Source organism: Myotis nattereri, assembly GCF_964212035.1.
Source record: "Myotis nattereri genome assembly, chromosome: 10".
Classification (NCBI taxonomy): Eukaryota; Metazoa; Chordata; class Mammalia; order Chiroptera; family Vespertilionidae; genus Myotis; species Myotis nattereri.
Window position 1 is genome coordinate 61,872,014 of NC_138085.1, and position 14,767 is coordinate 61,886,780.

The 14,767-nt window shown below is 48.1% G+C and overlaps 1 protein-coding gene and 1 pseudogene across 2 annotated transcripts in view; both read left to right on the forward strand.

The window, feature by feature from the left end:
* LOC308525747 (ferritin light chain-like) overlaps positions 1-14,767 on the forward strand; it is a 1,112,779-nt pseudogene that overhangs the window by 857,693 nt on the left and 240,319 nt on the right. The gene's annotated exons all lie outside the window — the stretch shown is intronic.
* THADA (THADA armadillo repeat containing) overlaps positions 1-14,767 on the forward strand; it is a 304,865-nt gene that overhangs the window by 259,817 nt on the left and 30,281 nt on the right. The window contains exon 36 of the mRNA XM_081101482.1: positions 104-235. Coding sequence (XP_080957608.1) covers positions 104-235 — 132 coding nt within the window. The remainder of the gene's footprint in view (positions 1-103; positions 236-14,767) is intronic.

Below are 14,767 nucleotides of genomic sequence, written 5' to 3' on the forward strand. Positions count from 1 at the left end.
CAGTTGCTCATTAAATTCTGTTCTCCACCATGCATTTGAAGTGGTATTTGTACCTGCTTGTAAATTGCATCCTAGGTAACTGGATTCCTTTCTGTCACCTTAGGACTGCAGGATACACTTGCCCTTTGGAGGTGTGTCCTCACCCTCCTGCAGAGTGAGGAGCAAGCCGTCAGAGACGCCGCCACGGAAACAGTGACGACCGCCATGTCCCAAGGCAACACCTGCCGGTCAACAGGTACCTCCTTCTCTTCCACAGTGCCTACTGCTCTTAGACAGGGGTTGGCACTCTTTTTTGGTAAAGGGTGAGAGTGAATACATCAGGCTTTGTTGGCCATTCAGTCTCTTCTGTCTGTCTCTGATACTGCCAATTTAGTGGGAAAGCAGCCTTAAACAACAGGTGAACAAGTGGGCATGGCTGTTCCAATAAAACTTTATTTACAAAAACAGGTGGCTGCCGAGATTTGATCTGCTAGTCATAGCTTGCTGACTCCTGCTCTAGGATACCATAGAGAAAAATTATTTTCAAAGATAGAAATCTAATAAACAGTGCCTTTTGTCAGTTACACTGTCATCCTTTTTAATAAGGCCAAGTCTTGATTATCTGTGTGGTTACATAACCCAGACATCATAGATTCCTCATTGTGTTCCTCCGTGAGTTTTTAAACAGCACAGAAACAGACCCATGTAAGTCTAGAGTCTCCATTTTGTGCCTTGGCTTCTCTTTTTTAAAAAATTTTATTTATTTATACATTGATTTTAGAGAGAGAGGAAGTGGGGGAGGGGTGGAAGAGAGAAACATTGATTTGTTATTCCACCAATTCATGGATTCATTGGTTGATTCCTATATGTGCCCTGACTAGGGACTGAACCTGCAACTTTGGGGTATCAGGACGATGCTCTCACCAACTGAACTACCCAGCCAGGGCCCTTGGCTCCTCATTTGGTGGTGATATTAACCCAGGAAGTAGGAGAGGAGCAGCCTAGGTGAATAGCTCTGAGTTCATAGATAACCCTGGGGCCCTGGTTATCTGTATGTGATAGCAAATGCTATGGAAACAAAAGGGAATTTTGGCTGTAGGTGGAAATGGGCTTCTGGATGGAAGGGATAGGAGGCAAGGTCACACCTCTGGACAAATGACCATCCGAGAGGGTGACCTCTCTGGTGCATTTGGGACTGGGTATCAGGAAAGATCTGAGTCAGCCGTGCCAAAGAGAAGCAAAAACATCATTTTGAGGCAAGGGCATCACAGCTGAGCGAAGAAATTTGCCTAGTGGGCAGCAGAATGGGAGTCGAAACAGCCAGACAGTGTTTGTAACCAGCTCAGGGCCCCTCATCCCCATGGTTAGGGCTGCAGCCCCTAGAACAGGGGTGGGCAAACTTTTTGACTCGAGGGCCACAATGGGTTCTTAAACTGGACCGGAGGGCCGGAACAAAAACATGGATGGAGTGTTTGTGTGAACTAATATAAATTCAAAGTAAACATCATTACATAAAAGGGTACGGTCTTTTTTTTCAATAGTTTTATTCATTTCAAACGGGGCCGTAGTTTGCCCACGGCTGCCCTGGAAGCTTTCCTTGGAATGAGCGACTTTCCCAGCACCTCAGCCCACCGTTGTAGTGGTCTGGGTACTTTTCTCTGTACATGTGAGAGAAGCTAGTTTTTAAATAATCTCTTAGTGGCACTACTCTAGAGCAGGTATAGCCATAATCAGCTTGGCCTCTCCATGGGAAAACATTCAGATTTGTGATGTATAAGTAGCCTTCTCCCACCCCCCACCCCACCCCTGATCCCAACCCGTCCAAGTTCCTCAATACCTAAAATTCTGCCATTATTGATTCTTTTTCAAGGTGTGGGCTTTCCTTAGAAGGACACCCAGGACACCTGGTGAGTCCTCAGTTAACATTTATTTAGTGGCATATAATACTAGATTTCTCTAGGACCCTCTCCACCAAAGCTGGAAAGAACATTTCATAGTGGAATTCTAGGTGGACTTCTTCCCTCCTAATCTTTATAGTGTTTGCCCTACTATTATTTATTTCAGAATTTTCCAAATTTATTTATAGTAAAACTGTATTATCATCTTCTCCCTCCTTCTCTGAATTTTTTCTCAAGAAATAGAAATCAATAATTACTTATTAAGTTCCTTTGCATGTGAAACTCCATATGTAAAAGCCTCTGAGGGAATACTAATATAAAAGGCTACGTCTATCTTTGCATTCCTTATCTTAGTCTATAAAAAGGGACTTATGGTGTGAAAAACAAGAAATCTATAGCAACTGAATATAGTATCGTTCGTTACCCTGGAGCAGACCTGTACTGGAGGGGTGAAAAGCCATATAGGAAATTATGAGAATAACTGACAACATCGAAATATTATCTAGAGATTAAAATCAGTGTTACATTTCCTGAATTCGATGGCTATGTGTGGTTTTGTAAGAGAACATTATTGTTCTTAGGAAATCCACAACTGAAATATTAAGTAGTAAAGAGGCATTAACACCTATAACTTACTCTCAAATGGCTCAAAAAAAATGAAACTATGTGTCCATATAAATAGTAAACACAGATATGGAATTTCTATAGCTGTATCTTTTCAGTATGCTTGAAATTATTCCAAAATAAAATGTTTTTTTAGTCCAATTCCACAACTACAAAAGACCAACACGGTATATAGACCATCTGACTGGTTTATCAGCAATTCACCCCCCATGTGACTCCTGTAATTTCTCCCTAAATTATATTTTTTTAAAAACGCTTTTTTGTTTAAACACATTTTGAGTGAATTTTTGCATCCAAAAAAATTAAACTCAAACCATATTCTTCAGATTCAAAGGTCTCGGCAACATAAGGTCACTGTGTGGGGACACTGAGCAGTTCCCCCGGTGTGCCCTGTGCTGCCTGATAGCTCCCCTCAGCCAGAACCTCCTCAACACAGCTTGCTTTTCTTTTCTTTTTTAAAAAATATTTTTTTATTGATTTCAGAGGTGAAGGGAGAGGGAGAAAGAGATAGAAACATCAGTGATGAGAGAGAATCATTGATTGGCTGACTCCTGCCGCCTCCCACTAGAGATCGAGCCCACAACTCAGGCATGTGCCCTAATTGGGAATCGAACCATGACCTCCCAGTTAATAGGTCAATGCTCAACCACTGGTCCACACTGGCTGGGCTACACAGCTTGATTTTCTTAAGCGAAAAATATGCATCTGTTTGCTTTAGACTGAAAAGTAGCTGAGAACTGAGGATCACCCTGATTTTTCACTGTAGTCAGATGGTTAACCAGCTGATTTATCAGAACAGTATTGTCTTATTTTGTCATCTCTCAAGGATATCATGCAGCCAGTGGCAACTTTCCACATTCCTTGCTGTTCCAAGTTAGTTATCACTATTAAATCTTGACTTCCTTGGAAATATATGTCATTAATTTTTGTCCCCAAATCAGTGGTTTAATAAACGTCACAGTGAAATAATATTATTAAACTCTGTTAATATTTAGATCTTTTTTGAGTGGTGATGGGGGTAGTAGACTCAACAGGTTTTGGGGCTGGTCCTGTGGGGAGTGGAAGACAAGTGGAAGCGAAGATGACTTCAAGGTTGCAAACCTACCAAGCTGTGCCTCTGGCACTGATGTAACAGTTAGGCTGTGGCATTCCAGGAAGTCAAACTACTGGGAATCGGGAAAGGCACTCAGAGGCCACAAGTCACTGTGCTCTGGGACAGAGTATTCCGTGGGCCGTGGAGAGATGGGCAATGGAAATTGAGAGAGCAAAGAGGGACCTTTATCTGCCATAGGAACAGAATGAACTGTCCAGCTCTGCCCTGCCCTCCCCACAAACTGCACAGTGGGCCTGGGAGCCCAGCACTCCTTAATGGGCCCCATTATTGATCCCAGGAGGCACAGGCTAGAAACTGTCGAAGAAGAGGAGGAGGCAAACATTAACCGTGGTTTATCACCCTAGCCTGTCGCCTTGAACACAGTTGGCCTCAAGTGTAGATTTGTGGAATGAATTTGTCAGTGACTCTGGAAGGCCAAGGGGAAGTAACTCTGTGTTTACATAGCTCTGTGAGGATGGATTTGTTACCTCTTTTGCCTCCTGATTTCTCCTGCTGTCCACGGGTCACCTGGAAGATGAAGCTCACAGCCTATTAGCAACATTCTGAGCACCACCTGAGCTCCCTTCCCTTTGGAAGGAGGACTTCAGAAAGCCCCACAGTGGGACCTGGACACTCCTTACCACCCACTCTCTGCCAGCCGGCATGACTCAGTGGTTGAGCATCGACCTATGAACAGGAGGTCATGGTTCAATTTCCGGTCAGGTCACATGCCTGAGTTGTGGGCTTGATCCCCAGTGGAGGGTGTGCAGGAGGCAGCTGATCAATGATTCTCTCTCATCATTGATGTTTCTATCTCTGTCTCTCTCCTCCCTTGCTCTCTGAAACCAATAAAAATATACAGTGGGGCCTTGACTTACAAGTGTCCCAACTAATGAGTTTTTCGAGATACGAGCCGTCTCTCGGCCGATTTTTTGCTTTGAGTTGAGAGCTAAAATTCGGGTTACGAGCCAGCTTCAGATACCCCACCGCTAGTTGGCACAGCGAATGTCACAGTGAACGCCACAACATCAGCCCAGCATCACGTGTCTCACTCGTTCACTTTTTGATTTGATATACGAGTAATTTGAGTTACGAGCTCCGTCCGTCATGGAACGAATTAAACTCGTAAGTCAAGGCCCCACTGTATATGTATTTTAAAAAGTGGCCTTTCTAAAACTCAAGTGCAGGTGACTGAACTTTGCAGCCAGGGGAACAAGTGTTTGGGCAGGACTCCACGAGAGGCCCCACTTCCTCCTTTCCCTGCTCTGACTTGACTCCAAGCCTTGAAATGCTCTGGAAAGAGCTTTAGCTTCAAGAACAGGAGACGCTCAAGGCCGTGGACTCTGCGGTTCCCACTTCCCTGGGCTCCCCCACCTTCCACTCAAGCAGCTCCCTAGTGTCTGTTTTAGGCAATAGGTCACGTCAGGTTTCATTTGAACAAAGACAGCCATGTGAGGAAAACAACCTGGACAACATTTAAATCACAGAATTTGAGTGGTTCTCAAGTTAGGCAGACAGAGTTCTGGGGGGAGTAGCAGGAGAGGAACTCCTGAAGGGCCCAACTATAACAGGCTGCTTTTGGAGAAAGAGGGGATGAAAAAACACCTTTAAAAAATCTCTAGAGAGCTAGAAAAATGGTCAGATCCAGCAATTGGGGGTTTATCCCGGGACCTTACCTCCCAGCAGGGTGTTTGGGCCTTTCATTTCTGTAGAGCCCTTTGACTCCAGTGCAGGTTTTGGGCAGCTTTAAGGTACTGTGCTGCAGTCAGACTTGAGGACTCCGGGACAGAAGGACAGAAGGCACAGACCTGAGGTGTCCCGCAGGGGTGGCTAGATCTGGAGACCCGCAGGTGGAGACCTACATGCTCGCCCAGCAGTGGCATGGGGCTCTGTGAGCTGGAGGAGCGGGGGCAGGGCAGCAGGGTGTGGCTTTCTAAACCCCTCCCCAGACTCCCTGCCTCCCAGCATGGGGTCTCCTTCCGCCGGGAGGCCTAATTCAGGAGGCCTCCTCCCTTTCCCCAGTTCCATTTGTGAGTTTCAGGGGGAAGTTTCTGATAACCAACAGTGGGCTTTCGCTGATGCAGGGTAAGAATGAGAAGCCAGTTAACAAGGAGGCCCCCAAAACCTCAAACCCATTGTCAGTTTAGGTTCCAGAAAAAGGACTTCTTGGTAGAAACTTTGTTTTAATTGAGATATAATTGACATATGAGATAGACACTTTCTTACCAAAAAAAAGACGTAAGAGACAGAGATGGGAGGGAGAGGAAGGGAGGCAGGGGAAGCAAGGGCTCAGCCAAGCACAAGTGAAGGGGGGGAGGGGGCGGTGGTTTTCCTCCTTGGAATACTGTCTCCAAGTCCTTCTGATCCCTCCCTTCCAGCAGGCCCCTTACCCACAAAAGGGCCTGTAAAACCTGCTAATTCTGCCAAATATAAATGTTTAGTGGTAAAGTATTAAATCCCACCTTTTCTGCAACAGCCGGCCATCTAGCATCGCCCTCTCCTCTGCATCCCTGTGGCATTTGGTTATTGTCCCACCCCAAATAGCCCTTGATTTTCTACTCTTTTATTATTTTCTCTTTCATGTGCTTGATTTTGTTTTATCTTCCCAACTTTCCCATGGGCTTAGAGACTGACTTCCATTAGGTACACAGTGGGTGGTCAGTTTGTGTCGGTGGACTGACCTTTCACCAGAGCAGGCCACCTAACCGGAATTGTCGTGGTCAGTCCCAAGTTCTCTAAGGAGCTTAGGGTGCCCTTGGAAACAAGAATGAGCTCTAAAACAGGCACACTGACCCTCCCTGCTAGAACCAGCTCAAGGGGCAGTGGTTTTCATTGCTTCCTGCGAACTGAGTGACTCAGTCTCTGGGTCTGAGTCTCAGGCTGCAGGGGCCCTGGCCCCGGGTTTACTGGGAGACACCACAGTAGCCTCTGTGCTTGGTGTGGGGACCCATAGACTCCGAAATAATGACAGAGCTTAGCAGGGAGGTGGGAGGGTGGAAACAGGAGCAGCAGGTAGAAAAATTGAGACTCAGAGGTTAGAGAATGGGGCAGGAAGCAAGCGGCATTGTGGGGCTGAGCAGAAACAGTCACATGGGCCAGGTGAAGAAGAAAAGACCCAACTCCTGCTCAATTTCCCCCAAAATGTGCTCCCCCCTTGCACACATACACATGTGCACCGTCTCACCCACATAGAGCTAAAGAGCCAGCATGAGAGGACGTACACCTCTCACAAGCTGCTACCCTTGAGCAAGCAGCCAGGGAGGCTGGGTCACGGTGACATTACACTGTGGCCCCACGGTGACCTCGTCAGCCAGCCCTGGACCTGTGGGACTTGGTGCTGAGTCACAGATGGTTCCATCCTGGAACCTCTGAAGCTGCCCACCCAGCCCCCTGCCCACCCAGCACCTGCCCCGTGGGAGGCCCTGTGCTTGTTTCAGTTCCTGCAAGTGCAGGGGGTCGTGTCCTGGAAAAAAGGCTCTCTGAATGTGGCTCCCTCCTCCGTCTGCCTTTCACTAGGGTTTTTTCTAAGCCCCTCGGATACAAGTGTCTTTTCTCCTCTGCAGCACCAGAGCCTGGCCCCAGCCTCCATTTTAGAGGGCCTGTAAGCTCAGTGATACACTCTTAGATGTGTGTGCCAAGTATGTTTTTCTGGAGAAGAGCAACCCAAGAAAGTTAAGAACCACTACACTAGAATGTACCCTCAAAGCTGTCTCCAAGCCTGACCTCACTTCCTGAAACAGCTCATCTTACCTGCCCCTCTGATTTCTTTGTGCCTATTTTAAAATTCTAAGTTGTTTTCTCACTGCTCTCCTCACATCTCCCTAGACCAGGGGTGGGCAAACTTTTTGACTCGAGGGCCACAATGGGTTCTTAAACTGGACCGGAGGGCCGGAACAAAAGCATGGATGGAGTGTTTGTGTGAACTAATATAAATTCAAAGTAAACATCATTACATAAAAGGGTACGGTCTTTTTTTTTTTTTAGTTTTATTCATTTCAAATGGGCCGGATCTGGCCCGCGGGCCGTAGTTTGCCCACGGCTGCCCTAGATGGTCCACAGCTTTTCCTCTTATTGTTTAAATATGAAGAAGCCCACCAGCGTGGCTCAGCAGTTGAGTGTTGACCCAGGAACCAAGAGGTCACGGTTCGATTCCCAGTCAGGGCACATGCCTGGGTTGCGGGCTCAATCCCCCGCAGGGGGCAAGCAGGAGGCAGCCAATGAATGATTCTCATTATTGATGTTCCTATCTCTCCCTCTCCCTTCCTCTCTGAGATCAATAAAAATATATTAAAATAAGTAAATAAATAAATATGAAGCAAAAGTGGTGACATCAAGTATATTCATTCATTCATTCAAAAAATACTTACATATTGCCTGTCCACCAGGCTTGTTTCGTGTGCCACCACCATCTCTTACCTGAACTTCTGCAAAACCTCCAGCTGGTCTGCCTGCCTCTGCCCTTGTCTGCCTGCCACCCATTGTCCACGTGGCTCTGAAAGGGATCTTAGGGAGCAGATCAGATGATGTTGCCTCCTGCTCAGAACTCGCCTTGGCTTCCCTTCTTAGGATAAAACCCAACTCCTAAAGGAACATTCAAAGCCTACCCGACCTCTCCCTCAACCTCAGCTCCTGCGATGCCCTCTCCCTCTCTTTCTCTGCTCCAGCCACAACAGCCTTCTCTGGGGTTCTCCAGCTCACCAAGCTCATTCAAGTCTCAGGGCCTTTGCACCAGCTGCTCTGTCTACTTGGAATGGTCTTCCCTGGTCCACACAATTGACTCCCTGCATTTCAATCTCAGCCTCAGTGTCATCTCCACAGAGAGCTTGCCTTGACCACTCAGTTTACTGTACCTCTCACCCCCTATTTGCTGTTACTTCACCCCCTGGTTTAATTCTCTGCATAGTCCTTTCACTACCTTATATTTTTTATTGTTTATTTACCTTGTTGTTTGTCTCCCTCCATGAGCACAAAAGGATTTTTGTCTGTTTAGCTTGCTTCTGTATTCCTGAACCCTGGTATTTTTAGTAGATGCTCAAAAAAAAATCACCGTTAGATAACCAACTGAATGAAAGAATGGAGGAATGTATCAAGTTAGTTAAACACAATAAGGAGATTAGTGTTTTTAGAATCAAACTGAGCCTTGAGTTGGAACTGTTTGGATTCAATTGTGAAATTCCCCTGAGATGGTGGATCCTTGTTCTGGAGATTGAATCAGCTGCCCTTGGTCCCACCTCTTCCCAGAGACCTGCCTTCAACCAGGAGTGGATAAGCATCTAGTGAGGCTAGGCCACTGTGGCAGAGCCTGGGCCAGCTCCACCTTTCCCTCACCATTCCTCCCTGTCCCATGCTGGCTGGAATTTCTTAGGCAAGAGTTTCCTCCCCAGGGGCCCGTGGCCTATGTGCCCAGCACGGGAAAGACCTTTGAGTGGATCATCAGGCGGAGTCAGGGGTCTGGGGCCAGTGCAAATGAATCCATCTGGGAGGCAAAGGCTGGTGGCAGCAGCTCGAGAATGGGCTCCTTCCTCCCGGGCCCCTGTCTGGCAGTCTTCCCGCTCTGTGAGGCCAGTGGTGGGGTGGGGAAGGAGAACGTTACCCTCGGATGCCCCTCCTTTGTTTTACCTCCGCATCCTCACAGCCACTCTATGAAACAGTTTACTGTTTTTTCCATTTTATTTATTTATTTTAATCCTCACTCAAGGATATTTTTCCCATTGATTTTTAGAGAAGTGGATTGGAGAGGGAGAGATAGAGAAACACTGATATGAAAGACACACAGTGACTGGTTGCCTTCGCATGCCCCCAACCAGGGCCGGGAGCCTGCAGCTGAGGTACGTGCCCTTGATCGGAATCAAACCCGGGACCCTTCAGTCCGAAGGCCAGCGCTCTATCCACTGAGCCAAACTGGCCAGGGCTTTTTCTCCATTTTAAATGTGAAGAGCCTGGAATCCATAGTTGAAGTCATGGGCCCAAGGTCGTGTGGAAGATTTGTGGAGCCAGAATTGGAGCCCAGGTGCCCGTGTGACAAAGGCCTTGCCCCCTCAGCAGCCTCGAGGTGTAGGAGCTGGGAGTTCATGAGAAAGGGGATGTTGAAGGTCTTCTAAACTCACTGTTGTGTTTGAAAGGAAGACACCGGGATCATAACTGAGCAAATGGATTGGGAACCCAAGGGTTCAGACAGAGCTTGTCCTTGGGAAGGGAATAGAAGTTATGGTCGCCAGGGCGGGAGCAGCCAGGGCTGGCAGAAAACCTACATCAAGGTGGTGGTGTCCCCATTTTCCAGTCCCCTTCCTAGAGGAAGGCACTCACACAACTCGAAGGCTTCAGGTGTGGAAACTGAAGGCCAGGAAAGGTAAATGATTCCCCCGTGTCACTAACAGGTAGGAAATGAGGTCCAAGGCCCAGGCGCAGACACTCAGAGCTGTGCTTCTCTCTACTGCTCCCAAGCCTTGGTCACAGAAAGGGGGTGACGGAAATGTAGGAGTGCCCACAGAACAACCCATACTCCTGGGTTGGAGCGCACCCACCAGGGGTGAGATGGGCGCTGTGGGGGAGGCAGAGGAAAGGAAGCCTGCCTAGAAGAGAGGGCTTGTCGGAAGCCCCACATCCCAGGGATGGGAGAACAGAGTGTTCTGTGAAAGCAGGCATCTCCCAGCAGTAAAACCACACCCTGCAGCCAGCCCTGGCCTCCTGGGCAAACCCCTCTCCCGGGGCTGACTGGGTGTTCACTGATATTGTCAGTAGGGTTCCAGGGGAGGAAACACAAGAAGCACTGCGCTAACTCCCAGGCCGACCTCCGGCATAGCCCAGACAGAGTGAGGAGAGAAGGCTGGTGAAGGAAGACACTACACCCGAACTAGTTCTCTCTTTTCTCATTTATTCCTTCAGCATGAAGATGCTTGATCAAGGCAGGAGCTGGTGCCCCCCCAGTCTCAGTGGAGCATGTCACCATGGACCACAAGCCTGGGCCCTTGACGTGCACCGGTGTCTCAGTGGGTGCGTCACTGGCAGCTGGCTCGCTGATGTGCAAAAACAGATGCAAACTAATGCTCCTGTCTTAAATCTGGGAGCAGGTTGCCACTGCCGCTGAGTACCTGGCTGGGCCTGGTTGCTAGGTTTATGGGATTGTTTCCATGGCCTCCCAGTGACTAAGCCCCAGAGAGACAACAACAGGCTCCTGTCAAGGAAATGAGGGTCATTTTTGTATCATTTTGCCTTCACTGTTGCTGTTCCTGAAAGCCAAGCTCCCGGGCCCAAGGTGACTGACCCCTGAGGGTGACGATAAGCCCACGTTCTGGGGCTTAGGCCATCTGGCGCTCTGAATCAGGGCGGACCCAGTGCCCGGTGGACCTCAGTCTCCTGCCCTCGGCCTCAGTTCCCCTCTCCTGTGCTTCCTTTCTGACCTCAGGGGCCTGCGCTTTCCTCAGGCAGGCCACAGCAGGGTGCGGGGTTCCTCTTTTCACTGTCATGGGCTGTCTTCCTTGTGGAGCCTAAGCCAGTTGCCAGAGTAGGGCCACCTCGCTGCCAGGATGCCCAGATGGGCCTGGGCCGGTTAGAATGACTAAGGAGTCCTGCTGGCCCTTCCTGCACACTCCCCCCCTCCTCCCATCCCACCAACTTCTGCCCTTCCCCATCCAAGGCCATTCACTTCCAGACTTTCCAGGGGACTGATCCTCCTTCCTCTGGCCCCAACAGTCAAATAATTGTCAAGTGACTACATAGCTATTGCCCGAGAAAGTACTCTGGCCACCGTCTAGACCAGGGGTTCTCAACCTGTGAGTCTCGACCCCTTTGGAGGTCAAACGACCCTTTCACAGGGGTCACCTAAGACCATCGGAAAACACATATATAATTACATATTGTTTTTGTGATTAATCACTATGCTTTAATTATGTTCAATTTGTAACAACGAAAATACATCCTGCATATCGGATATTTACATTACGATTCATAACAGTAGCAAAATTACAGTTATGAAGTAGCAACGAAAATAATTTTATGGGAGAGAATAGGAGAGAACCAAGATGGCGGCATAGGTTAACGCCGGAGTTTGCTGCTTTGAACAACTACTTCAAAAGTGAAACTAAAAGAGAGAACGGACATCACCCAAAACCACTGGAACGCTGGCTGAGTGGAAGTCCTACAACTAGGAGGAAAGAGAAACGCATACGGACACTCAGAGGAGGCGCAGTGCTGAAGTCAAATTCTGAGGTGCGGAGTGCGCGCGCGGAGCGGGCTGGCGGCGGAGGGCGCGGTTGGCGTTTTCAATCGGGAGGGAGTCGCAGACTCTGAGCTCCAGATCCGGGCGAGTCTTTAGGGACCCAGACTCAAACGGGAGAAGCGGGACTGCCTGGCTTCGGTCAGAGCGAGTGCAGCTTTCTCTCCGAGCTTTGCAGCGGGTGCTGGGACTCAGAGAGGCAGAGCCCCTGGGGACAGGACTGAGAGCCGCCATCACTGCTCTCTCCGGCCCACCCTATTGATCCTGTGCGACCCGCCCCGCCCAAGCCCTGCACAGAGGCATTTGCCGGATAGCCTCAGGCAAAGGCTAGATTAGCACCTCCCTAGAGGACAGAAGTTCTCTCACTGCTGACACAGCTGATTCTCATAGCCACTTGGCCTGGAGGTCAAACCCTCCCTGGAATTAGCTACAAGATTTAACTATAAGACTGCGCACAAAGACCACTAGGGGGTGCACCAAGGAAGCATAACAAAATGCGGAGACAAAGAAACAGGACAAAATTGTCAATGGAAGATCTAGAGTTCAGAACCACACTTTTAAGGTCTCTCAAGAACTGTTTAGAAGCCGCCGATAAACTTAATGAGATCTACAAGAAAACTAATGAGACCCTCGATGTTATATTGGGGAATCAACTAGAAATTAAGCATACACTGACTGAAATAAAGAATATTATACAGACTCCCAACAGCAGAACAGAGGAGCGCAAGAATCAAGTCAATGATTTGAAATGCGAGGAAGCAAAAAACACCCAACCGGAAAAGCAAAATGAAAAAAGAATCCAAAAATGCGAGGATAGTGTAAGGAGCCTCTGGGACAGCTTCAGGCGTACCAACATCAGAATTATAGGGGTGCCAGAAGATGAGAGAGAGCAAGATATTAAAAACCTATTTGAAGAAATAATGACAGAAAACTTCCCTCACCTGGTGAAAGAAATGGACTTACAGGTCCAAGAAGCGCGGAGAACCCCAAACAAAAGGAATCCAAAGAGGACCACACCAAGACACATCATAATTAAAATGCCAAGAGCAAAAGATAAAGAGAGAATCTTAAAAACAGCAAGAGAAAGAAACTCAGTTACCTACAAGGGAATACCCATACGACTGTCAGCTGATTTCTCAACAGAAACTTTGCAGGCCAGAAGGGAGTGGCAAGAAATATTCAAAGTGATGAATACCAAGAACCTACAACCAAGATTACTTTATCCAGCAAAGCTATCATTCAGAATTGAAGGCCAGATAAAGAGCTTCACAGATAAGGAAAAGCTAAAGGAGTTCATCACCACCAAATCAGGATTATATGAAATGCTGAAAGGTATCCTTTAAGAAGAGGAAGAGGAAGAAAAAGGTAAAGATACAAATTATGAACAACAAATATGCATCTATCAACAAGTGAATCTAAGAATCAAGTGAATAAATAATCCGATGAACAGAATGAACTGGTGATTATAATAGAATGAGGGACATAGAAAGGGAATGGACTGACTATTCTTGGGGGGGAAAGGGGTGTCGGAGATGCGGGAAGAGACTGGACAAAAATCGTGCACCTATGGATGAGGACAGTGGGTGGGGAGTGAGGGCGGAGGGTGGGGCGGGAACTGGGAGGAGGGGAGTTATGGGGGGAAAAAAGAGGAACAAATGTAATAATCTGAACAATAAAGATTTAATTTAAAAAAAAAAAAAAAAATAATTTTATGGTTGGGGGTCACCACAACATGAGGAACTGTATTAAAGGGTCGCGGCATTAGGAAGGTTGAGAACCACTGGTCTACACCCTCGTTCTTCAGCATCCTGCTGTTACCCCAGGAGGTGTGAAGGCTGATGTCAGAGGCTTGTGAAGCCCTCATCCTGCCCACAAAACCCTCCAAGTGATCGGTCTCTCACAGTGGTCACCTGGGCTTCCTTGCTCCTTCTGCTCTGTGTTTACTACAAGACTCCACCTTGCAGGAGCTCCTACAGGCAGAACAGATGGATGGTGGCGCTGGTGGTGCCAGGGCATCCCAGGGAGGGTGTTTCTCCGTGTGTGTGTGTGTGTGTGTGTGTGTGTGTGTGTGTGTGTGTGTGTTTTAGATAAATGTGTAGGTTGGTGTATTACAAACGTGTATGCCTCTCAGGTGGCTTTTGTGAAGAGTACACAGGAGCAGTTTGGAGGTGATGTACATATGCACATGAGGAGGAGAGTAGGATTTTAGATCTGCTCTGGCCAGGTCACTGATGCATCATGATTAGCAAAAGAAAGAAATGTCCCTCCCCCATCTCAGTGAGCAGGAAGTCCTCACTGTAGTTCAGTAATTCAGCTTTTCAAACGTGATTTCTTGTGAGGTTGGTCCACAGGAAGACAGGCAGGCAGCACCAAGTGAGAATCAGAGACCCAGAAAGATTGGCCTTGACCGCAGTTTGTGTTAGTGTGTCTGTCTGTCTCTCCCTCTCTTCCTCTCTTCCTCTCTTCTCTCTTCTCCCCCCTCCTCCCCCCCTCCTCTCCACTCCTCCGCCCCACCTCTAGCTGAAGTACTCAACTTACTGGAGTACAACCAAGGATCTTGGTTTGGGCATATCTTGAAATGGACTTTCCAAGTGTTTTCTTAGGATCTCATGCATGAAAAAGCTGTTCAGTCAGAGCATAGATTTGGTGCCTGTAACAGAAAGGCCCAAGTTGAAAGTGGCTTAAAGAAGTAGCGGCTTATTTCTCCCCCCTCACATAAAAGGCTCAGAGGCCTGCAGAAGGGTCTCACACCTTTCTTGGTGCTCCGCACTGGCCCTCTTACGATGCAAGGCGGCAGATCCAGCCCCCACGGCCACACTCACAATCCAGTGAGCAGGAGGGAGGGAAGGGAAACGCCCCTGGAAGTCACACACATCACTTCCAGTGGTGTCTTATCACTGGGACTCAGTCACCTGCCATGTGGCTCAGCAGAGGAGGCTCCAGTGCGCAGCTAAAACA